Source organism: Plecotus auritus, assembly GCF_963455305.1.
Source record: "Plecotus auritus genome assembly, chromosome: 3".
Taxonomy (NCBI): Eukaryota; Metazoa; Chordata; class Mammalia; order Chiroptera; family Vespertilionidae; genus Plecotus; species Plecotus auritus.
Window position 1 is genome coordinate 215,918,402 of NC_137772.1, and position 26,071 is coordinate 215,944,472.

The 26,071-nt window shown below is 41.7% G+C and overlaps 1 protein-coding gene across 7 annotated transcripts in view; it reads left to right on the top strand.

Annotated features, from left to right (window-relative positions):
- RIC8B (RIC8 guanine nucleotide exchange factor B) overlaps nt 1–26,071 on the top strand; it is a 113,144-nt gene that overhangs the window by 65,517 nt on the left and 21,556 nt on the right. For all 7 annotated transcript variants that reach the window (XR_013960232.1, XR_013960233.1, XR_013960234.1 and 4 more), the window contains exons 7-8: nt 6,051–6,195; nt 19,688–19,832. Coding sequence is in view for 3 of the 7 variants with exons in the window: in XM_080662090.1 (XP_080518216.1) it covers nt 6,051–6,195; nt 19,688–19,832 (290 nt within the window). In the remaining 4 variants the exon portion in view is untranslated. The remainder of the gene's footprint in view (nt 1–6,050; nt 6,196–19,687; nt 19,833–26,071) is intronic.

Consider the following 26,071-nt stretch of genomic DNA (forward strand, 5'->3'; position numbering starts at 1 on the left):
GGGTGTCCCGGATCAGGGTGGGGGTTCCCTTGGGGTGTGGGGCAGCCTGGGTGAGGGGCCTGTGGTGGTTTGCAGGCCGGCCACACCCCCTGGAGACCCAAGCGGAGGCCCTGGTATCTGGGGTTTATTTATCTTCTACAATTGAAACTTTGTAGCCTGGAGCGGAGCCAAGCCTCTGCTCACTCCATGGCAGCAGCCATTTCTATTGGGATTTATGTATCTTCTATAATTGAAACTTTGTAGCCTTAAGCGACGCCTGGGCCGGCCAGGGTGTGCGGAAAGCTTGGCTTCCTCCATCACCGGGGGCAACCCTAGCCTCCTGCTCTTTCCAGCTCTGTGGCTGCTGCCATTTCTGTTTGGGTTTATGTATCTTCTATCATTGAAACTTTGTAGCCTTGCGTGGAGGCCTAGGCCGGCAAGGGCAGGCGGAAAGCTTGGCTTCCTCCATTGCCGGGGAAACCCAAGCCTCCCTCCTGCTCTCTGAGGCCGTAGCCATCTTGGTTGGGTTTATTTGCATATTCAATCCTGATTGGCTGGTGGGCGTGGCTCTTGGGCGTGACTGGTGGGTGTAGCAGAGTTATGGTTAATTTGCATATTACTCTTTTATTATATAGGATAACCCTGGCTACTACTGTATGTAGGATAGACTAGAAGAGTGTGAGTAGATGTGAGGATACTAGCCCAAAGAGAACTGATGATGAAGGTTTGAAGTAGGATGTTAGGAGTTAGAGATCGTAGTAAGAAATCATCTTTTTGCCTGGCTGGTGTGGCTCAGAGGTTGAGCGTCGACCTATGAACCAAGAGGTCATGGTTCAATTCCCAGTCAGGGCACGTGTCCTGGTTGCGGGCTCGATCCCCAATAAAGGGCATGTAGGAGGCAGCTGATCAGTGATTCTCCCTCATTATTGCTCTCTCTCTCCCTCTCCATTGTTTTCTAAAACCAATAAAAATAATATTTTTTAAAAAGAAAGAAATCTTTCCATCACTTCATCTGTACCACCGTATCTTTTGTCTTTCCCTCTGTCACATGGTTGAATTGTCCCTGCTTTCTTCTTTGGCCAGCCTCTGCACTTTTATCCTGGATCTCTTTCCCTCTCACCTTCTCAAGAACTTTGATCCTGCATGTAGTTCCTCTCTTTCTTCTTACATTAATATTTTTTTAATGTACTTGATCATTTCTGTCTGCATACAAATACATCTTCTATTATAACAGCAAAAGAAACCCTCTCTTAATCCCACTTCTCAAGCTGCCTCCCCATTTCTCTGCTCTTCTTTATGCAGTGTTCCTCAGAAGAGTTTTCTATACTCTGTCTTTCTTTTTACTCATCTTTGATCTCATTCAGCAGTCATGATTTTGAAAATCATCTAAATACTGTAAATACTGATGACCCAAATTGCTATCTCCAGCCCTGACCTATCCCCTAAGCTCTAGACTTAAATAACAAACTGCCTACTCATCTCCTCCCATTGGATGTGTAGTAAATATCTTAAGTTTAACATATCCCAAACTAATCTCCTGATTTTCCATCCTGTTTCTTCTCTTTCTTTACACATTCCAGTACATGGTACCACCAGTCACTTACTTGTTCATTTATTGCCATATAGGATTTCTCCTAATAAATATACCATGTTGATTTTTCCCCTCTATGTTTATGGTAAAGATTTAGTAAGCACTTTTACTATCTTTAGAGTACATTAATAGTAATTGCTGATGAGGAGAGATCAGAAAGTAGAGAATCTATCTTTAAGGGATTTGCAGTCTATTGGAGTAAGGGAGAGGTATCATGAAAGCATGAATAATCACTTAAGCAAAATAAACTAGTTAATTAATGAATTAAGGTCATTTTCAACTTGGACTATGGTAAGACATTCTACCATGACTAGGACTTGATGAAGAAGAATAAATGAAAATTATTTCAGTTTTAAACATTTCAGCTTTTTCACATAGGAGATTCAGTTATGACTAAGCTATTTAGATTTTGCTCTCTATAACCAAGACAGCCAAAAAAAAAATCTATTTGTTAAACAGCTTCTTTATATGAAGGCCTTGGGTCACACATGTATATTCAGAAGATTATGAGGCCCACCCCTTGTTCTCAAAGAAATAGTACAGTATAGATAAAGAGATGAGACATGACAAGTAAAAGATAACTAAAGACACAAGGCACAATACAAAAATCCACTTTTCCTTCTAAGGAGGATGGACTGTAGTCTATGATGTTCAAGAAAGGTAGAACTTAAAGGAACAGGTGATTAACTTTGACAATATTGTAAATGGAACCATGCCTAATTAATTATTATGCCCTACAGTTAGTACCTGATTAAATCCCACTCATGCATACCCAAAGGAAATTGGTCTTGAGTATTCTGTATTTGAGCAGGTGAAAGAGAACAGTTACAGATGGTAGAAAATTACTGATCCAGGTTGGGTTTGTCTGGAGAGGCATATAGAAGAGATGAGGCCGCTGTGGGTTTGAAAGAGAAGCTGGACAAGATTTGTAAAAAAAAAAAAAAAAGAGAGAGAGAGAGAAAAGAAAAAGTATTGGAGGGTAGTATTTGGGAGATAATAGAAAGGGTCCATACCAATGGAGTTTGTCTGGGAGTCCTATATAAACAATAAAAACAACAAAATTTCACTTAAACTTGTTTTAAGAAGCCCAAAATACAGCTAACAAATTTTTTATGTGATAATCTTTATTAATAGACTAGAGGCCTGGTGCACAAAATTCGTGCATGGGAGGGGGGTCCCCTCAGCCCAGCCTGCATCCTCTCCAATCAAGGACCCCTCGGGGGATGTCCGACTGCCAGTTTAAATCCCAGGGATCGGGCCTAAACTAGCAGTTGGACATCCCTCTCACAATCCTGGACCACTGGCTCCTAATTGCTCACCTGCCTGCCATCCAGGTTGCCCACAACTGCCCCCTCCCTGCCGGCCTGGTCGCTCCTAACTGCTCCCCGCTGCCAGCCTGGTCACCTCTTACTGCCCTTCCCCCCCCCCCCCCCGCTGGACTGGTTGCCCCAAATGCCCCCCTCTGCCGGCCTGGTCGTCCCTAACTGTCCCCCCCACTGGCCTGATTGCCCCACACAGTCTGCTGTTCAGTTGTTTGGTCATCCCGCACTAACCCCCCTGCCGGCCTGGTCGCCCCACGCAGCCTGCTGTTTGGTTGTTTGGTCGTCCCTCACTAACCCCCCTGCTGGCCTGGTCGACCCACGCAGCCTGCTGTTTGGTTGTTTGGTCGTCCCTCACTAACCCCCCTGCTGGCCTGGTCGCCCCACGCAGCCTGCTGTTTGGTTGTTGGGTTGTCCCTCACTAACCCCCCTGCTGGCCTGGTCGCCCCACGCAGCCTGCTGTTTGGTTGTTTGGTCGTCCCTCACTAACCCCCCTGCTGGCCTGGTCGCCCCACGCAGCCTGCTGTTTGGTTGTTTGGTCATCCCTCACTAACCCCCCTGCTGGCCTGGTTGCCCCATGCAGCCTGCTGTTCAGTCGTTTGATCATCCCTCACTAACCCCCCTGCCGGCTGAGTCGTAGGCAGCCACCTTGTGAGGGTGTGAGGGTTAATTTACGTATTACCTCTTTATTATATAGGATTCTATACTCTGGAACTATAGGCACATATTATAAGAAATCACTTGTTACATTTCTCACTCTTCTACAAATAGGAGGTAAACTTAGTATGGTTGGCTGAATCAAATAAGAATTTATTGTGCAATTACTTTGTGGCTATAGTGCACAAAGAGCCTTGTGCTCTACCCTTCAGAGATATTAAAATATGTATTCTGTAAACCTTTTGGGTAGAGTACTTAATTTTCTGAAACTTAATTTCCATTTTTATTTACTGTTGTATCTCCAATGCCTCTGGTACCTCTTGATACATGGTAGGCATTTAATATAGAGAGTGAGGGAAGGAAGGAAATAAGTTGAATGGACTAAATAAAACAATATACACATAAAGGGTCTGGCACAGTAAATTAGTATTTGACTTTGTATCTATCCTCATTTGTTAGCATAGTGCCTAATTTATAGAAGGCAGACAGTAAAGAAATAGAGATATACAGTATCAGGTGGTGATAAAAATGTTATGAGGAAAATTAAAGTGGGGGGTGGTAAAAAAAAGAGAAGGCTAAAGGCTAATTATGTAGATGGTCAAGAAATGTCTTTATATAACTGACAATTTAACAGAGACCTGAAGAAGTGAAGGAATAAGCCATGTAGGTTTCTAGAAAAAGAGTTTCTGGGCAGAGGGAGCAGCAAATGCAAAGACTATGAAGCAGGAAAGTGCTTGGTGTGTTTAAGGAGTTCCATGGAGGTTTGTGTGGCTGTAGCAGTGTAAGAAAGTAATAGCAAACAAGTCAGGAAAGTAACAGGAAGCTGGAATATGTGAAGCCTAAAGGAGTTGTAAGAACCTTGTCTTATACTAAGAGTGAGATGAGAAGCCATGAGAACTGGAGGACTTTGAGAAGAGGAGTGACATGATCTGACTTTCAAAGAATCATCCTGGCTTCTGTGTAGAGAATAAATCGTAGAAGGACCAGGATAGAAGCAGGGAGCACTTAGAAAGCTGTGGCAATAGTCCACTTGAGAAGTAATGATAGCTTGGATTTGGTAATACTAGACAAGGGAGTGAGAAGTGGTTGGATTGTAGATATATTTGAAGGTAGGGTCGAAATAATTTGCTGAGGGATTTGATGTGGGTGTGAAAGAGAAGAGTTAGGATATTTCCAAGGTTTTTGTACCAAACAAAAGAATGGCTTGCCATTCACTACAATAGAAAACTATAGAAGAAACAGCTTTGCTGATAGCATCAAGAGTTCTGTTTAGGACATGCTCAATTTGAGAGGCCTATAAAAGACTGGAGGCCTGGGAAGGAATCAAGATGGAGATGTAATTTAGGGAGCTATCAGGATATAGAGACCATCTGTACTAATAAAAGGGTAATATGCTTGCCGAAACCGGTTTGGCTCAGTGGATAGAGCGTTGGCCTGTGGACTGAAGGGTCCCAGGTTCGATTCCGGTCAAGGGCATGTACCTTGGCTGCGGGCACATCCCCAGTAGGAGGTGTGCAGGAGGCAGCTGATCGATGTTTCTCTCTCATCGATGTTTCTAACTCTCTATCCCTCTCCCTTCCTCTCTGTAAAAAATCAATAAAATATATTAAAAAAATAAATTTTAAAAGGGTAATATGCTAATTAGACCGGACGTCTTCCAGACGTTCTTCCAGACAAAGCTGCGGCACCTGCAAGGGTCGAGGGCAGGCGGCCACTGTGGCCGGCAGTGGCAGCAGCAGCGGCGTGCCTTCCCCTGATCAGCCCAGTCACCTCGTGCAGAGGGAGGCCAGAGGCAGCAGCAGTGGCGGGGTGATGGGGGTGGTGCCTTCCCCTGATTAGCCCAGTTGCCTCCCGTAGAGGGCCTAAGCTATCAGTAGGACATCCCCTGAAGGCTCCCAGACTGTGAGAGGGGGCAGGCCAGGCTGAGGGACCCCCCTCTCCAGTGCATGAATTTTCATGCACCGGGTCTCTAGTATATGTATCATCAATTTCAGCAAATAGCATATAAGAAGTAATAATTAGTAGCCTTTTTACTATAAAATAAAACAATTAAAAGCATAAGTACAGATTTTTTTCTAGTGAACAGAAAATGCTGCAGGAATTAAAAGAAAGGAAAAATCTATATGAGTCAGGGTAATAAGGAAGCCTCATGGAAGAAAGAGAAACTTGACCCAGGCTTTAAAATGGATTTTGATACAGGCAAGCAGAAGCGTCCCAGGTGCTCTGATGAGTAAAGCTCAGAAACAGACTGAGTATATTATGCTGGTACAGTGAAGAGATGTTTCTCTTCAAAACAAAATTTCAGTACAGGCATGAACTTATTTGAGGTTTGTTATTGCTTCTTAGTTTTATTTTATTTGGAAACCTATTTATTTTTTAAATGCTTTTTTCATGCTTACAAAACTGGGTTCAGTAGACAGTACAAGACTGACCAGTTTCATGGTGTCATCTTTTCTTGCTCTAGTATCCACGATTGATGATGGATTTTGCGTTTGTGCCATTAGGTTTTACCACCGCTGAGGGATGTGACAAATCGACCTGAAGTTGGCTCAACTGTGAGAAATAAGCTGGTGCGCCTCATGACACATGTTGACCTTGGAGTCAAACAAATTGCTGCTGAATTCCTTTTCGTCCTTTGCAAGGAGAGAGGTAGGTTAAATTCTCTTTGCCCTCTACTTGGTTATTTTTCTGAGGGAGTTTGCAAAATTGTTCTGATAGTACTAGCCATATCATTCCACTCTTTTCAGAGGTTACCTCTCCATCTGTTCTATTAGAGGCCTAAGGAGATATTAAATGTAATAATTTTAAAACATTTTCTATATGCTTCTGAATTCATTGAGACATGCAGATACACTTCCAAACACACTCACATTTACACTCTGCCTTCTGTATCCTTAATCCAGACTTCTTAATCTTGATGAGCCAGGACCTGGATCCATTATGAAAAAATCTGTTTAACTAATTCAGGTGCTGCAATTTGATAACAAAGGCCTGAGTTAGTTCCTCTTTTTAATTTCTTTTGGGACTGAAATTATAGACTTCTTCACTAACTTTTTAGTCAATAAATTGTTATAGAATGTAAGCTACATAATAGACTAGATCAGTGATTTTCAACCAATGTGCCATGGCATAAAAGAATTTTTAAAACATGCAATACCTAACTATTTAGTCAGGGGCACTGACTTCTTTTCCCTTAGATTGTCCAATAAAATAATTACAACAGCTAGCACAACAATAGCTATCTGCTGTGAATGAATCTGTCATATCAGCAAAAAATATATTTTTTGATATGCCATAGAATTTTAGTAATTATGTGTGCCATGAGATGAAAAAGGTTGAAAATTGCTGTAGTATATAGAAGTACAAAAGGGCATAAGGTACAACCTTTACCCTTGAAACAGGGTAAGATAGAAGTAGAGAGAAATCCTGTATAATAAAAGCCTAATAGGCTAAGTGTCCGACCGTTTGACTGTTCGACCAGTCACTATGACACGCACTGACCACCAGGGGGCAGAAGCTCCAACCGGTAGGTTAGCTTGCTGCTGGAGTCCGGCCGATTGGGACTGGGTGAGACGGGCCAGACAGGACACACCCTGGAGCCCTCCCGCAGTCCCTCCCTGGCTGGCCAACCTCCCGTGTCCCTCCCCAGCTGGCCGCCCCGATCGGGAATGGGTGAGATGGGCCAGACATGCCCTGGATGAATCTGTGCACCAGGTCTCTAGTTTTAAAATAACTACATAAAATAACCACACTACAATGTAATAATTACTATTTTATAAGTATATATAAAGTGATTGTCTTTTGAGATACATCTGAAAGGTGTTTCCTAAAATTGTATGGGTTGTTTGCTCTGCAAAAGGCAAGTTCTCCAAATAAGGTACTTTGATTATTATTCTGATATTCTTACTTGTTTCTTCATCTCCTGGTTTATAAATGTACTAGTAAAAAAGACCCATCTAGGCAGATTTTATTTTCCACTCTTTAATAGTACCCCAGTTTTTTGAGATAGATAATTTGGAGGTAGCAAACTTCACTCCTCTCAAAATCTTAAGTCAGTTCAATTCTTTTTTTTCTTTATTCTAGCTTTATCAAGGCATAATTAACAGATAAAATTGTATATATTTGAAGTACACAGCACAATGATTTGATATATATGTGCATTGTGAAATGACTACTACAGTCAGTTTAATACACCTACTACCTCACATAGTTACCGTGTGTATGTGTGTGTGTGTGGTGAGAACCTTAAGATTTACTCTCTTAGCACATTTCAGGTGTACAATAACTGTTAATTATGGTCACCATACTGTACATTAGATCCCCAGAACCTACTCATACTATAACTGGAGGCTTATGCTCTTTGACCAGCATTTCCCTTTTTCCCATAACCTTTACCCAACCCTCTGGTAACCACCATTGTACTCTGGCTCTATGTGTTGTTTGTTTATGTGCATGTTTTGTTTTTTAAATATATTTGCTCTTTATTTTTTATTGATTTTAGAGAGGGAGGTGGGTGGAGAGACAGACAGACATAGATCAGTTGCCTCCCACATGTTCCCCCACCTGGACCAAACCCAAAACCTGGGTATGTGCCCTGGCTGGGAAGTGAACCCAAGACCTTGCAGTGCACAGGACGACGTTTCAACCAACTGAGCCAGGGCTGTTTGTTTGTTTTTTAAGATTTCAGATATAGCCCTGACCGGTTTGGCTCAGTGGTAGAGCGTCGGCCTGCAGACTCAAGGGTCCCGGGTTCGATTCCAGTCAAGGGCATGTACCTTGGTTGCGGGCACATCCCCAGTGGGGGTTGTGCAGGAGGCAGCTGATTGATGTTTCTCTCATCAATGTTTCTAACTCTCTCTCCCCCTCCCTTCCTCTCTATAAAAACATCAATAAAATATATTTTTTAAAAAAAGATTTCAGATATAAATGAGATCATACATTATGTGGTTTATTCACTTCACATAAAATTCTCTAGGTTTACCCATGTTATCACAAATAGCAGATTTCCTCTTTTGTCAAGGCTAAATAGTATTATATTTTATATACATGCTAGGAGCCCAGCATGTGTAATTGCGTGGCCCTGGTCACCCACCCACCGCCCTGCCTTGACACCCGAACCTGTCCACGCAGAGCTCCAGCGCGCCTGGTCCAGCCCCCGACCCGTCTGGCCTTCTTTGGCCGCTTCCAGCCCCACCCTCAGTCCCTCGAATCACCTTGAGCTGGTCCTGCCTTCTCCGGGCACCTCCCCGCTTCCGCCTGTCTCCAGAGCAACACAGCGGCTCCGCCCTGTCATGGCGCCAGAGGAGAGCATGGAAGCCTCCCCCTTGTTGCGCTGTGCTCCTTCCCCTGGCAGGTGGGCGGTGGGGCACTCTGAGGGCAAGTGGTGAGTGGTGAAAGACTGGAGAGGGGGGCACTACAGGCTCTCACCCCCGCCCTCCCTGGCACGGGATGGTCCCTCCTCCTCCTGGCGCCTCCCCGCTTCCACGCCGTCTCTGGAGCAATGCCCCACGGTGCATGCAGGCAGCCTCCTACTGTTAGGAGCTAATAAAGAGCTAATGTGCTAATGGTCCAGTCATTACACATTACGGCATCCCGACCATTAGCATATTAGCTCTTTATTAGTAAAGATATATATTTACCACATCTCTATCCATTCATCTATTGATGGACATTTAACTCATTTCCATATCTTGGTTATCTATATATATAAAACCCTAATATGCAAATAGACCAAATGGCAGAACAACCAGTCGCTATGATGTGCACTGACCACCAGGGGGTGCACATGGAACTTGGCGGGCGTTGTCCGTGGTGAGGTGGTGGAGCAGGTTAGCAGGGGTGCCAGACCAAAGTGGGGAGCTGGTCATTGTCATCAGGGTGAGTCTCTGGTGGTTACTGAAAATTCTTTGCTTCCGCACGCCGTGGTCCCGCCTAGGCCTCGCACATACTGTCAGCGCCAGGGCCCCGATCACTCAGTGCCATCAGCAGGTGCGAGCCGTGGCTGCTGGCCCCAGTCGCCCCTCAGGGCTTCTCCATCTCCCCTTGCTCCTAAGGGGCCATCAGGGCAGCAGCCCCTGCTCGCACCTGCTGATGGCGCCGACCCCACTTGCACCTACTGCTGGTGCTGGCCCCAATCGCTTTACGCCATCAGCGGGTGTAAACGGGGCCAGCACCATGAGCGCATGGGAGCGGCTGTGGCAGGAGCAGCAGAGGCAGGAGGGGCCAGGCGGGGGTGCAGAGGATGGGCCGAGACCTGTCCCTGTGCCCACTGCAGCCTCGCGGCCCACAGTTCCTTTCAAGGTGCACGAATTCACACACTGGGCCCCTAGTTGTATATAATGCTGCAACAAACATGGAAATGCACATATCTCTCAGGGATACTGGTTTCATTCCTTTGGAAGTATACCCAGTAGTTGTATTGTTAGATCATATAGTAGTTCTATTTTTAATTTTTTGGGAAACCTTCATACTGTCTTCCATAGTGGCTGCACCAACTTACATTTACACCAACATTGTACAAGGAATCCCTTTTCGCCACATCCTTGCAACACTTATCACCTCTTGTCTTTTTGATAAAAGCCATCCTAACAGGTGTGAGGTGATCTGTCATTGTGGTTTTGAGATGTATTTCCCTGATAATTAGGGATGTTGTGCACCTTTTCATGTGCTGCTGTCTTCCTTGAGACAATGCTTATTCAGGTCCTTTGCCCACTTATAATTGAACTACAGTTAACACTTGAACAACATGGAGGTTTAGGGGTGCCGACCCCACACACAGTTGAAAACCCACATGTAACTTTGACTCCCCAGAAACTTAACTACTAATAACTTACTCTTGACAGAAACATGAACAGTCAATTAACATATACTTTGTAAAGTAAGCTAAAGGAAAAAAAGTTAAGACAGTAATAAGGAAGAGAAAATATATTTATAGTATTGTACATAATTATTTAAAAAATCTACATACAAATGGACACACACAGTTCAAACCTATATTGTTCAATGGTCAACTGTATTCGTTTTTTTTCTATTGAGTTGTATTCATTGAATTCTTAAACTTCATTTCTGACTGATTGATCCAACCACTTCAGTTCCTATTAAGATGGTATATTAGCAATATAATCTGATCAATATCATAACAATGACAATAGCAGCTGTTTTTGCGGTATCTTGTGCCGAATGTCCTATGCCATAATCCCATAATTCTCATAAGGTCCCTCTAAAATAAATATTATTTCAATGTCATAAAGGAGGCAACCTTGCATTTGAGAGCCTTTCAGTAATTTATTGAAGGTTACCTAGTTGCTTAGGGCTGAAGCCGAAATTTGAGTATTATCACTCCATATTTCCTCGCATAAGAATTATCTTCAACTATTATCATAGACTAGTTATTTAACATCAGCTCTTTTAAACAATTCAGTTCTTTCAGACTTTGAAAAAATTAATATAGCATTTTGGAATTAAGTGACAGGTGTAGTCCCTTGCACATAATTTTCAAATACTGGCTGAATTGAATAAATTTTTCTGAAATCAGAAATTTGTTTTTTAAAGTATAATTATACACACACACACACATCCACACACCCACACACGTATCTATTCATTAAAAAAGGTGTAGCAAAATATACACCAAAATATTATCCATTGTTATCTCTGAGTAGTAGGATGACTGTTAACTTGCTTTTTAGTTCTCTGCTTTGTAATTTTTTTCCTACAATGAGCATGCATTTCTTTTGTTACTTCTAAAAACTTATTAAGTGAGGGAAAATAAAGTTTATTTCTTCTATAATTACATATCTAAGAACATAAATTACATACCTAAATATAGTCACCTTACTACTGACTTAGTGAATGTCATAGCGAATAATAGTATATGCATTTATAAAGGAGTTTGTTAATTGTTTTTCATTTGAAATGGTTCGCTTCATTCCCTCTTGGACCCAACATTTGTGTTTCATAGTCCTAACTTTGGGATCCAAACCAACCCATATTAGCAAAATTGTGTCTTTTTCATTTGACCTCTAACAATCCATATATTTTCCTCTGCTTTTCCTTCTAATTTGATTTTAAGTTTAGTAGATTTATTCTTCTGGAATAAAAATTTATTTAACAAATATTTTTTGAGCTAGACCTTGAGAATACAGAGGTACGTATACAAGATAAATAAGGTCTCTGCCCTCATTCATATTATTTACTTCCTTATCAAGGGTTATAACAGAAATGCCTATAAGTGCCAGGCTGGTAACAAAAGTAAGTCAAATGGAGTGGACTCAAGATGATAAATGAAAACTGACACTTAGCTCATTGTTGGGGAGATAGTGCGTTGGGACTGAGGACAAGGGGGTGGGCAGGGGCCATCTAGAAAGAGGACATTGCTGCTGTTTAGCTCCCACTGATTATTACCATGGAAGGACATGTAGTCAGTATTACCAAATCTTACAGATTTTCCAAGAGAGGCCAGGACTCTGAATTTTACATAAAATCTCCCAGTTTTTAAATTCTGTCAACTAATTCCAATATTAAAATCTGGCTCAAAAAAAAAGTCTGTGGTCCACATTCAACTTATAAAAGTCATCAGATTTTGGAATTTGGGTTGTGTTTGGAGACAGACTGTATCAAAATGAAATAAATGTTAAATAATTTATCAGTGGCTGACCTCCCCCTTAAGGATATTCAAAGCTGCTTGAAAGTGAAGGTACTGTGATCCAGGCTCAAAAGTCAGACCACTAAGTAGAGACAACAGGCAGCTCTCAAACTGGGTTAGGAACACAGAGACTGGATTAAGAAAGAAAACTGAAATAGGATGAAATAGAAAGGGCAACATTTTATGGAAGACTTGGCACGGAAAGAACTATCCAAGTATCTTCAATACCCATCTTCAATATCCAAGTACCTTCAATACCCAGCTAACCTGACTCTCCAGCTGAGAGTGGCCCACCAGTTAGCCTGTGCTCATGCTACGCACTTGTTTTGTGGAGCCCTGACAAAACTAAACTTTTATTACCTGCTCTGCAAATTATATACTTTCTGAAGGGGCCTAAAGTTAGACCTAACATGGTTTAATAAAAGAAAATATTTTTAAAAACTCCCTGCCTTGGTGAGGTTTCCCCCCTTTTAACATATTCATTACTTCCCAGTACGTGCTAGGCATTGTGGTAGGGGCTGAATTGCAGAGATAAATAAGGCTTGAAATCCCTCACCTTTACTAGTATAAACTTACTTTTGTCTCCTTCCTCTCTCAGAAGAATGGGTGTCTCTTTATCTCAGAGCCAAGCAGTCCTCCTTTCCTGTTGGTCTTTTCTTTTCCTGTCTTCTCAGAAGGCTTGCTCCGTCCGTTCTTAGCCTCTATTCTTTTGTTTGTTTTTAACTCTCCCTGTATTTTCCTCAACCTATATGCATCTTCACGTCTCAGCATCTTGAAAAATTCACCTGCTTTTCTTTTCAGTACCTTACTACCCACTCAGGCTTCGCCTTGCTGCCAGTCAGGCTTCCCCTGCCATTCCTCCCCAGAGTCCATTGAAAATGCTCAGTCAGGTCACAAGCTAACTAACAAATTACACAGCAGGTATTTTTTGGTCTTTATCTTTGCTGCATCTCTCGTTAACAGTTGACACTATTGACCACTCTGTTTCTGTGCTACCACACATGCCTGGATTTCTGTCTCTTCTTTTCAGTCTCATTTGCTAACTCCTATCTTTGTCCACATTTTATTGCCACTGTTCTTTAGAGTTCTCTTCTGGCCCCTGAAGTGATCACTCCCTGACTTCTGCTTCAGCCTTTTTGCTGGGCATTCCCAAACCTAAGTATCACTTAATAAACTATTAAAGTAGTCATCTCACTTAATAAACTATTAAAGTAGTCATCTCTATCTGGTCAGGTTTTCTTCTATTTGTCTTCCACATGGCTAACAGAGGGGTTGTTCTAAAAACACAAGTATAATTTTATCATTCCTCCTTGTAAAAGTTTTAATGACTCCTTGTCATCATCTGCATGGTAAAATCCAAAATTTCCCTCCATGCCTACATTCGTAGTGTATTCTTAATTGTACGAAGTTCTTCATGCTTTCCTGATTATACTGCACCATTTCTTGGCATATCTGCATGACTTGGCAGATGCTGTTCCTTTTGCATAGAATACCTTTCCCTGTCTTTGTTAGCATAGTGAGCTTTGTTTATCCTTGAAGTGTGTTAAGCACTATCTCTGTAAAGACATTTCTGATCATTAAAGGCAGATTCAATCATTCTCTGCCTTGTATAATTTTTACTTTTCTCTGTTTTTAATACTTCCCACATTTGCTATCTTGTAACTTTTTTATGTGTTGAACTTTCATTCTGGACATTAGTTTCTTTAGGTCAAAGATCATGTCTTCTTCATCTTTGGATCCCTAGTATTAACAAGGTACTTTACAGATAGTAGGTGTCCCAGGGTTTAACGAAAGAACCAACATTTGTGCTCTCTATGAATTGACTGTGGTGGGCAAAAGTAGGTTTATAGTTGTGAATACACAAAACGGTTATTCTTGTATTAAACTGTTATTTTCCATATGAACAACTATAAACCTACTGTTGCACCCCCTGTACCTTGTCCTGTGGATTTCTACATTAAAAGGAATAATTTCCATGCACTATGGTAAGCACCAGAAGAGAGGAATGTGTCAGGTTCTGTGACCTGGAAGAGAGAATGGTTGGGTGGGGTGGAGAAAGTCAAAGAAAGTCTTCACAGAAGAGGACAGAGAAAAGGGGCACTGCCTTGGTATACACAGAAGAGAAACTAGTCCAAGGTGCAATGATTGGCAATGTGTACAGTTAGAAGAGATGAGTTTGAAAAAGAAAGCAAAGGCCTGAAAACGAAGAACCTGTTTGGCCCTGTTGTAGAACTTGAGCTTCAGCCTTTAGGGGAGAAATTAGAAGTTTCATCCAGGAAGGCAGTACTGTCACACGTTTGCTTTACGAAGGTATAGCAGGTATTGTATGGAGGGATGTGAGACTAGTAATGGGGAGAGTAGTTAGAGGAAGCTAGTATAGGATTTCTAAAAGTATTTGGAAGGAAAGGATTATAAATTCTTTTCTGTGTAGCAGAGAAAGGGGGAAGGGCCTCTGGGTAGAATGTGGCTCTGCCATTCTTTTTCCTTGATAAAAGGGCTGAACCTCATTTTCATTTTCATGGTAGAGTGTGATAAAACCCATGTTTGTGGAAGCAGTGATACCATGACTGCCAGTGCTGCTCTGACTTTGCAGTGTGCTGCTGTTTGCTTTCCTCTGTTCACAGTGCCCTCTAGCATCTTGATAACATAACGGTGAAACATTTCTTGCAATTTTCTGACTGAGTGCTATTTGTTTCATTTTTGCAGCAGTTTCACCTAACTGTATGGGTGGTTACCATGACAAAGAACACATACTTGTGTGTTTCTTTTCCTTTTAAAGACCACCAGAATATCTTTGCCTGTATCAGCTCACCTTACCATCCAAGTTCAGTCCATTTTCCTTTTTACTGCTTTCCCAGTATCAAATAGGATGTTATACAATGTATTTCAAAGTATACTAAAAAGTAGCTAGAAACACTCCATCAAATATAGTTGACCCTTCAGCAGGGTGGGGCTTAGGAGCACCAACCATTGGTGCAGTTGAAAATCAGTGTATTACTTAAGCCCTTCACATATGCAAATTCCCAACCAAGGACTGAAAATATATAACATCAGTCAGAACTTCGCAAGGAAAATGCTTCTTACAATGAGAATTATGTAGTCCATTTGCTTCCCACCCCAACCCTATTTTAAGTATTTTATGCTATTAGCAAAAGTTCATTTTATTTTAAAACTATTGGCTATAGCCTCATCTGCTTTGAAGACAAGGTGGGTCTTAAATTGTCTCTGTAACTGAAGCTGTCAGAGAGTTGGCATATGTTTGTTCCAGTGAAAGAGCAGTAAGCATTATTTTCATGAAAGTGCTAGGAAATTTTTCTATTAACTGGCTTCCAGGAAGACAATCTGCATAAGAAAGCAGGTTTTTTAGTGTTCTGTGTACTTTTTAATCTATTTTGGACTTTGATAAACTCTGAATTCTTAAACTGTTTTCATCTTTAGCTATTGTAGGTGGTTACATTTTGTGTCTATTTGTTATTTTGTTTTTGGGTATATTCATTTAAACCATTTATTCATATCTCAATTTAGATTGCCACAATTTCAGTGAATGTTTCTTTTCTGGACCACTAAACACTGTTATTTGTTAAAAACAAGAATAATGATAAACCCTATCAAAAATGCATACAGTGAGAGTATGCCATGTGGGTTCAGATCTATGATCCTTTGACCTCAGTGATGTGTCATTAAGGTCATGTCGGACTCCATGAATATTAAGAATACCTGTATATACTGGATATTCACTTTTCCTAATAACCCATTAAGAATTCTTTAATTTCTCTAAACCACTTCATCTTGCAGAGGTACTAAATGCAAGAGAGAGCAGATCAGATATATTCTGAGGGCTTTCAAGTTACACCACCATGATCTCTCATTAAATTGTAAATGATTTTATTGAGCACCCACTGAGAATTATTGCCAAAGAAACCATAGTTATCAATAGGTTTTAAGGTAGCAAATGGTTGAAACTTAAGAGTGTAAACTGCATATAATCTACTTATATTATGAATACATGTTTCTTTTTGCATAAATTTCACCAGTTTCCTATATTCTTTGAAAGCAAGACTTCCTTTTATTTTTACTGTCAAGGGAGGTACCCTGTAGTTCAAGTATATGAAAATTTAATGACCAACTCTCTTCTGGTTGGTCTATTCTATTCACACCCTTCATAATTTCATACTCTTACCACAGTTATCCTCTGTCCTTACCCACCTATTTCCCTATCCATTGCCCCTTTCTAGTTCCCAGAGTCATTTTAATAGCTCTCCTCTGAATCTTTTTTTTAAATATATTTTTATTGATTTTAGAGAGGGATGGAGAGGGACAGAGAGACAGAAACATCAGTGATGAGAAAGAATAATTGATTGGTTGCCTCTTGCACATCCCCCTACTTGGGATCAAACCCGCAACCCGGGCATGTGCCCTTGACTAGAATCGAACCCGGGACCCTTCAGTCTGCAGACCAATGCTCTGTCCACTGAGCCAAACCAGCCAGGGCTCTCCTCTGAATCTTCTCTGGATATATTTTATCTTTTTGAGGTAAGTGATCTGAATTACAGTGTATTTCAGATGTAGATTTTACTGAGGCCTTACACATGGATAGGATAGTGTTGTTTTGCTTCCTACAGTTGTCTTTAGTTGCCATTTTATTGAAAGCCTTAAGTAAGTTTTGCCAGTTTTTATCTTTTGATTGAATATTTTAGTGTTCACCTTCAAATTGTAGAAAAGCAAGTGCTTCTATATAAAGCTGCTAGTGATTGCTCAGTATCTTCCTTAAAGGTGCTTAGAAATCATACACACAAAGTAAAACTCCTACAGGTCAAGGTTTCCCTGAAAAAGTGTTACATGTCTGCTTCTCTTAGAGATAATCACCTTACACTGGTGACAAGCAACGTACTACTTAGAGGGACCTGTGCCAAATGCTTCGTTGGAGCTTGTTTGTTTGGGTTGACTAAGATTAAGTCAGAAGATGATCAGTGATCATTTTACCTATATGACTAGGAAAATACTTTGTGCCGACACTTTTCTAAGCACTTTGCATGTGTTGACCTGTGAGGTAGATATTATTCCAATTCTCCAGATTAGAAAATGTGGGTACAGAGCTACAAAGAAACGCACCCAGGGTCAACTAGCTAGTATGTGTTCATTATTGAAATCCAGCCAATCTAACTCCCGAGCCTCCCTTCTCAGTGGATTCTGTGTGTTTTCATATATATGACTAGTGGCCTGGTGCACGAATTTGTGCACATTGAAAGGAAATTAATTAGGAGAAATATTTTAACACCGCTATTCACCCTTTCTCTATAATAGAAGTCTCAACCAAATTCACGATTGACAATGACAGATGGAAACACAAGCCTGTGATTGATGCCAGTGAGAGCTTTATATGTATTGCACATGTGTGAGTCAACTTAGCCTTTTATATATATACTTGAGGCCCAGTGCACGAAATTCATGCACTCGGGGGGAGGTCCCTCAGCCTGGCCTGCGCCCTCATGCAGTCCGGGAGCCCTCGAGGGATGTCCAACTGACAGCTTAAGAGCGGGCCTAAGCCATCAGTCAGACATCCTTAGCGCTGCCGTGGACGTGGGAGAAACTCCCGCCACTGCCAGTGAACTCGCCAGCTGTGTGCTGGCTTCTGGCTGAGTGGAGCTCCCCCTGTGGGAGCGCACTGACCACCAGGGGGCAGCTCCGGCATTGAGTGTCTGCCCTCTGGTGGTCAGTGCGTGTCATAGTAACCAGTCGTTCTGCTGTCAGGTTGAAACCAGCTCTCCAACATTCCCTGAGGAGTCCCGGATTGCGAGAGGGCGCACGGCCAGGCCGAGGGACCCCACCGGTGCACAATTGGGGCCAGGGAGGGACATGGGAGGTTGGCCAGCCAGGGAAGGACCGCGGGAGGGCTCCAGGGCATGTCCAGCCCGTCTTGCTCAGTCCTGATTGGCCGGATTCCAGCAGCAAGCTAACCTACCAGTTGGAGCGTCTGACCCCTGGTGGTCAGTGCATGTCATAGCAACTGGTCAACTGTCTGCCCCCTGGTGGTCAGTGCACATCATAGCGAGTGGTTGAGCAGCCTTAGCATATCATTAGCATATTACACTTTGATTGGTTGAATGGATGACCAGACACTTAGCATATTAGGCTTTTGTTATATAGAATAGGATAGGATAAACTTGCTTAATTAGACCTGCTTTCTGATTTAGCTAAACTTTTTCCAGCCCAGTAAAGCACCCCAACTTCTCTTTCAGGTAATTGTCAGCAACACAGCAATAAATATCAACACAAAGCAGATTATTATTATAGATCACGCAGGGAGAATAAAAGGTAAAATATTTAACTGCAGCAGTGTTTGACTATATTCTGTGCAGTGAGAAAACCTAAAGTCATTTTCAAGGTCCATCATTTCTTACTTCTTTCAGTCGGGTTAAGTTTCTAAGCTTTCTAAATCTCCATTTTACGGCTAATGAAAAAAGAATAGGATTCCACTGAGTCTCCTATATACCTGCTCCAGGACTTCTGTGAGTTTCAAATGAGATGAGGCACGGGAAAATGCTTCACAGACATTTGGTTAAAGTGTGAAATGTTTCCATCTGCTATAAAGCAAGTCGTGTTCCTGGGCTGAAGAAACTGCAGGGAAACTAGTTTTCACTAAGGAGAGGAAGCCAGGCGTTGCTACGTGATGTCATTACCCAGCACCCACAGTGACCATTTCCGGGCTGGACTGGCTTGTAGGCCGCATTTTGTGCCATGGGGGTCTTGGCAGTGTTGGCTGCAATTTGGTGGGGTGTCATTCCTGGGTGGTGGCGGGGCCTGTGTCCCACCTGGGGGAAGCTGAGTTTTGGTTTATCGGTGCCAGGTCCGTGGTGCCAGCCAGTGCGTGTCATGGCAGCTCCTGTGTTGAGCATCTGCTCCCTGGTGGTCAGTGTGCGTCATACCAACCGGTTGGACGGTCAGATGGTTGGACGGTCAGATACTTAGAATATTAACCTTTTATGTATATAGATTGCTGACTTTTTTTTAAAAAAAGCAGTAACTTAGCCCATTCTATTTGCTAATATCCTTAAGTTTTCTTATTTTCTTTCCCTCCAGTTCCTACAAAGGGTGTAAGAAAAATTTTACATGATGTGCGATATTGGTAAAGTGCCAGTAACTCATTTCTAATCATCATTTCTCTAAAACTGGATAAAGAAGTAAGATTTGTGAACAAAAACTTAAAACAGCACCCTTACCAGTGCCCTGGTGGTCAGAGAGGCCCCACTTCTACAACAAAGTATATTCAAATCAGCTGTTTGAATTTCAGAAACCTGAAAAAAGATTGGTCCTCAGAGCACATAGGAGAGTTTGTAGGTAGCTCAGTGTAACCACTACCAACCACACTTTGAAAAATTCTCCATTTTAAGCTTTACCATCGTAGCCTTTATCTCCAGCGTCCCTGTGTGGTGAGTAGTCAGCGATGCTAGTACACAGCCAAGGATTCCTGTCTGAAAACCTGTTCTGTTTTTGCAGTGGATAGCCTGCTGAAATACACTGGCTATGGGAATGCTGCAGGACTGTTGGCGGCCAGGGGCCTCTTGACTGGAGGAAGAGGAGATAATTGGTACTCAGAGGACGAGGACACAGACACTGAAGAATACAAAAATGCAAAACCAAAGTATAGTATCAAGTTTCTTTTCACCTAATTCTGTGCCTTTGAGTGGGTTATTTGGCTTTCACTTCCTTTGCCTCTCATTTTCCAAGTGTTTTTTTTCTTTTGTGGATTTGGGAACTTTCCGTTTAACAGTGTTTTCAGAGGCAGTTTCATTGCTCATGCCTTAGAGCAGTGGTCGCCAACCTTTCAGACCTCACGGACCACCAGTGGTCCACAGACCACCAGTTGGTGACCGCTGCCTTAGAGTGTCTTCAAGTGATTGAGGAAGGATAATAATTGCAAGGAATGTTCTGCTGCATGATTATTTTCGACATGCTCATTACCCTGTCCCAAGAAATAAGAGAGATGGTGCTTTATATGTATCTACCGTCATATATTTTAAAAGTATTGTTGCTTCCTTTTTGCTTCCTTTCCATAGGTTGAGATTTTAGAAGGTGTAACCAAGACTGAGTATTTAGGTTGGTTATTTGATACTTCATTCTTTCTCAGAAAGCTAAATGTAGGTTCCATACATTCTCATCTTCCCTCTTGCATAAAAGCCCTTATGAGTCAATAAAGCAACAAGGCACATTACTAGCAAAAGTAAAGAACTTTGGCTCCTACTCAAACATTGAGGGAATTACCTCTGAGCAGATGCATTAGTGCTCTGAATAGGCAAACAGAGACTCCTCAAGTCCTCCCTGAGTCAGTGCTTACAAATCAGACACTAATTCTTCTCTGTCCCAAACAAACCATCTCTACTTCCTTGCCTTCCCTCGCCATCCTTTTCATCTTCCTCTCAACCCCCATCCCAGGTAGGTTCCATAGTTTCCACTTACTAGGAGTTGTTTGAGCTCAGTTTCCTGGTTTTTATTACCGAATGTTAAAAGGGTAACTGCCTTTTGGCATCACTGATGTTGACATGCTGTTTTCTACTGATAGTCTTCCAGAGTGTGATGTGGGTCATGTTGTATTTGGTCAAAGAAAGAAAATCATTATCTGCAAAATTAACCCCCCCCCCTTTTTAGTACAGATTCTATCCTATTGACATGAAAGTAATGGATTGTGAGAAGGTAAAAGATTATGCCCTAATTAGGAATTTTATTGCCCATATTCTCAGCAAATTGGTCTGAGCAGGTAACATTACTTTTAGCAACCCAGTGCTATCAGTCTCAGAAGGATATTATAGAGTATATCCCCTCCCCGCCCAAAAAAAAGGCTTTAGAAATTACATTAGGCATTCTTCGTGCCCCAGGGATGTGGACACAGTCAACTTAGACAACTCTTGAGTACTTGTGGATGGTCAGTATTGTTGCAACTCAATGTGTATTGTTGCTTTTGTTTGGTAGTTCTGTAATGGTAATGGCCATGTATCTAGCAAGCACCAGAATGCTACTGTAACAAGAAAGAGCTCAGAGAAAATACAAGAACACTGGGTCTCTTCCAATGGTATGGGAAATAGACATGCTAGATTTCAGAAGAACATTGTTTGTTTAAATCAAAGACCATGAGGTTTGATATTGTTATTGTCTTCACTTTCTGTCATAGGAGATTCTGTACTACTACTTGGGCCTTACATCCCTAATCTTTAGCCTTTGGACCTGGCCTACGTTGTTAATAAGAATGGTGTCTTATGGTCAGAATAGTCACCATTGTGAAATTTTGTGTTTCTTAAACATTACTCATTACAAGTATAAATATGGGTTTCCCATCTGTTTTTGTTTTTTCTTATATCTTCCCTACTTTTAGGTGAAACAGGGTAGTGGGATGTTTAATTTGTTAAAAGACTTACCTAGATGGTCCTTGTGGAAGTAGTGGTGAATAAAGTACTTTCCAAGAGAAATAGTGCTTTGTGCTCTAGGCAGTGATCCACAGAGCCTGAAGAACTTTTTCCCTAAAAGTTGTTATGAAAACTTTTATCAATCTAGTGGAACTTATAAAATCTGACAGGATTGCTTACTCCCCTACCCTCTGATTATCCTTCACCAGTCAGTGTTCCTGGGATCAGAGTCTAGGTTTCTTATGATACATTTATTCACAAGAGTTGCTAGTATTGGCAAAAGCAGAGAAATTACCCCTCATCCAGTTGGCCCTTATCCCATTGTAAAAAAAATGTAAGTGGATTCTGATTAATGCACCAAGGTAACCTGTAATCCTTCAGTGGAATCTGAAACCAAGAATTGTATGAAGCTTACATTCAGGCTGTGGGAGACAGTTAATATCACAACAGTCCTTTTTGTGTCAAAATAAATGTATTTAATGGACTGGAAATGGCTTTCTGTAATTAGCACACTTAGGCAGGATACACTCATTGAATCAAGTTACATGCCACACAAGTTTTTGATGTATGTTTAGCCATGTTTGTTAAAAGGTTTCATATAAACTTTGGTATTGTATCAAAGAGAAACCAAATCTCTAAATTCTAATTTTATACCTCTGAGCATAGAGGCTCCTAAACTGTCTATGTAATATAACTGATATGGTGTATACATAATTGCAAACATCAATCAAAAGATGTGTATCCAATGACATTTGGCTCATTGTAGACCAGTGACTTTCAGGGTGGGTTAGGAGCCTAGGGGCCCAAAGAGGTATCTTTAAAGAACTTCTGTACAGAGGGGCAGAAGGAGGGGAAGGCCAGAGTGGGCAGAACTTTAAGATACCTCCTTACACTCTTAATACCCCCACTAATTCAGATCACATTCAGAAGCTTAAAATCATTATACTAACCTACTTGGGTATTACCTTCTTGTCTGTATTTCTCTCAGCAGTAGCTCTGTCAGCATCTGAATTGACAGTTTTTTAGCAAAAAGAATTTTTTTCTTTTATTTGTCAAGGTTTATTATGCTACTTGAAGTCAGGTCCCATATAAATGTCTCCTTATATCGGGGCTATACATGAAAGATCTTTGTTTTTAATATTTGTTGAAGTAAATGAGCCAGAAATCAGGACTTGAAGATTTTCCCTTTTGCCTAATTTGGGCTGTGATGGTATATTTAGATAAGATAGGATTTAACTATCATTTCTAGGAAGTAGAATTTATTTACTGTAAGCCATCATGAAATACAATCTAAATTCAGATCTCTAGAACAGCGGTTGCCAACCAGTAGTCCGTGGACCATTGGTGGTCCGTGAGGTCCTAAAGCAGGGGTGGGCAAACTTTTTGACTCGAGGGCCACAATGGGTTCTTAAACTGGACCAGAGGGCCGGAACAAAAGCATGGATGGAGTGTTTGTGTGAACTAATATAAATTCAAAGTAAAGGAGCGGAGGGGAGAGCAAGAGAACCGGATAGAACAGCCGGATCCGGCCCGCGGGCCGTAGTTTGCCCACGGCTGTAAAGGTTGGCGACCACTGCTCTAGAAGGTCAGAATTGAGAATAAAATCATTGCCGCTTCTGCATTACACTGGGTTCTGTAAGTTTACCAGCTTTTGAGATATTTGCAACCCCACCAGTTTTGTACTTTCATAACTGAATTCTCTATTTTTTATTTTATTTTTGTGTTATAATTTGGGTAAATGGCCAGCAAGAGGTCAGTTGTGTAAGATAACTACAGTGTTGCTCCACATTTCATTTCCTATAGATTTACAACCATAGTTTCTATATCCTTTATAATAAAGCATATCAGTCTTAATCCAAAACACTCAACATAGGAAACACTAAGAAAGCACTATAATTTAAAAAGACATTTTGGAGTTTTTTTTTAATTGCCTAGATGCAATATGGTATCTCTATATATACATATATGTATTCAGTATGTTTATTTGTATGGTTGCTACGCGATAGACACTTAGTAAATATTCGGTAAACAGTGAAAAGAGTGACAACACACACTTAGTTCTTTGCACTGCTAATGGACTACAAAAACTTGGATTAAGATGTTTCATAATTTACCATCTTGATTATTGTAGAATCACTGTTCTATTTTTATGGTAATTCTCAAACTACTTGAGACATTTTCAGCCATTAACTGCTGTCTCTATCTGAATGTATCTATAGGAAATTGCTCCAAATACATAATTGTTGTATGGCTTCTTTAGTTAATGAAGATTGCACAGGCCCCTCTTGGGTGATGATTTAACTGAATAGAGTAAGCTTACTACATCATCCAAGGCCTTTGGCTTGCTTATTTCTTAGCAAGTGGCTCACTTATGCTAATAATAATAGCTGGTATTTATTGAGTGTCTAATATGTGCAGGTACTGTTCTAAGAACTTTCCTGATATTATCTCATTTAACTTTTATAGTAACCCTTTGGGATAGAGTTCTCCCCAGTTTATAGAAGAGGACACTAAAGCTCAGTGATGTCAAGTACTTGTGTAGAGCACATAGTTCATGAGTTATCAGGTGGCCTGACTTCAGAGCTTATGGTGTGCTTTTTTGGGGGGGCGCGGGTGTAGTTGAGGTTGGCAAAGCAAGTTTTATTGTGCTCTTCACTTTGCCTTCTTATTTGAGGGGTAAAATATACATGCTATAAAATTCACCATTTTAGGAACCATATATAGGTGAAATCATATACAATATTTATCCTTTTTTGACTGGCTAATTTCACTTAGAATAATGTCTTTAAGATTCATCCATATTGTAGCATGTCTCAAAATTTCCATCTTTCATAAGGCTGAATAACATTCCATTTGTTTGTACCACATTTTATTTAACCATTCTTCTGTCAGTGAAGACTTAAATTGTGTCCACCTTTTGGCTATCCTCCTATCTAATAAAGAGGGAATATGCTAATTGACCATCACGCCCTCACAAAGATGGAGGCACCTACTGCCAATAGGGAGGGAATATGCTAATTGACTGTCACGCCCTCAAAAGATGGTGGCATCCACAGCTGCAAGATGGCGGTGCCCAGTCCCCTCAGCCCCGCCGGGGCGGCAGGCATGCGGCACATCTGGGCCCGCCACTAGGTGGGTCTGGCCGCTCCACGCGCCTGCCTCCAGAGTCCCCCAGTCCCCTCAGCCCCCCAGCCGCCCAGGGCCAGCTTGAGGCACAGGCAAGCCTCGGATGTCAGCTGCCCAGCCGCCCAGGGCCACCCAAGGCTCAGGTAACCAGGGCCGGCCAAGGCTTGCGATGCCAGCAGTGGCAGCAGCAGAGGTTTGATGGGGGCATCGCCGTCCCCTGACCACCCGGTCACCTCCCGCCCCTGAGGGCTCCCAGACTGTGAAAGGGGGCAGGCTGGGCTGAAGGACCCCCCCCTCAAGTGCATGAATTTTCATGCACCGGGCCTCTAGTTGTGAATAATGCTGCTGTAAAATAGGTGTACACATATCTGTTCAAGTCCCAGCTTTCACTTCATATATATATATAATTGATCAGCTGCCTCCTGCATGCCCCGCTGCTGTGGATTGAGTCCAAAACCTGGGCATGTGTCCTTGACCAGAATCGAACCCAGGACTCTTCAGTCTGCAGGCTGATGCTCTATCCGCTGAGCCAAACCTGCGAGAATCCAGCTTTCACTTCTTTTGGGTATATACCCAGAAGCAGAATTGTTGGATCAATGTTTATGTAGTTCTATGTTTAAATTTTTGAGGAACCGCCATATCATTGACATATCTTACTGTCTCACCTTTTCCAAGTCTTTACTCAGATATCATCTTAGTGAAGCCCATTCTGTACACTCAATAAAAACTGCAGCACACCTACTGTCACCCCTCCACGTCACACTTCCTTACATGGCTCTTGTTTTCATAGCACTTCTAACATACCACACAGTTTACTTATGACGTCTGTTTTCCCCATTGGAAGGTATGCTCCAGGAGAGAAGAGACTTTCTTGTGTTTGCTTTTGTCCATTGAGATGTCCCCAGAATAGTGCCTGGCACACAGTAGGCACTCAGTGGATTTTTGTTGAATAAATTTGTTGTTTGATTTGTTGAATAAATTTTTTGAGTCAGTCAGCCTCTCTCAGCATTGGGATACCAAATGATTGAGGTGGCTGTCCTCATCAAGCCCAACTTGCAATTGGGGAGTGGAAGCCAGGGAATGGAATTCAAGAACATCAGGATATGGTAAAGTCCCACTCTGCTCTTTTGTTGTTTTGTGGGGACAAATATTCTGGGGAGATTTTCCTGGAAAGACATTTGTAGCTTCATTGGCAGATAATGTCTCCTTTCCCACCCTACCTGTCCCCTTCCTTTTTAGTCTGGGTTCGCAAATGCCTTTTCCTAAAACCCTGGTTCTTTCCCAGAGATTGCAAATTGTAAGCTCATAGGTTAGATTTAGACTACAGGTAGGTTCTGCTTGATTTTCCCATGTTGCA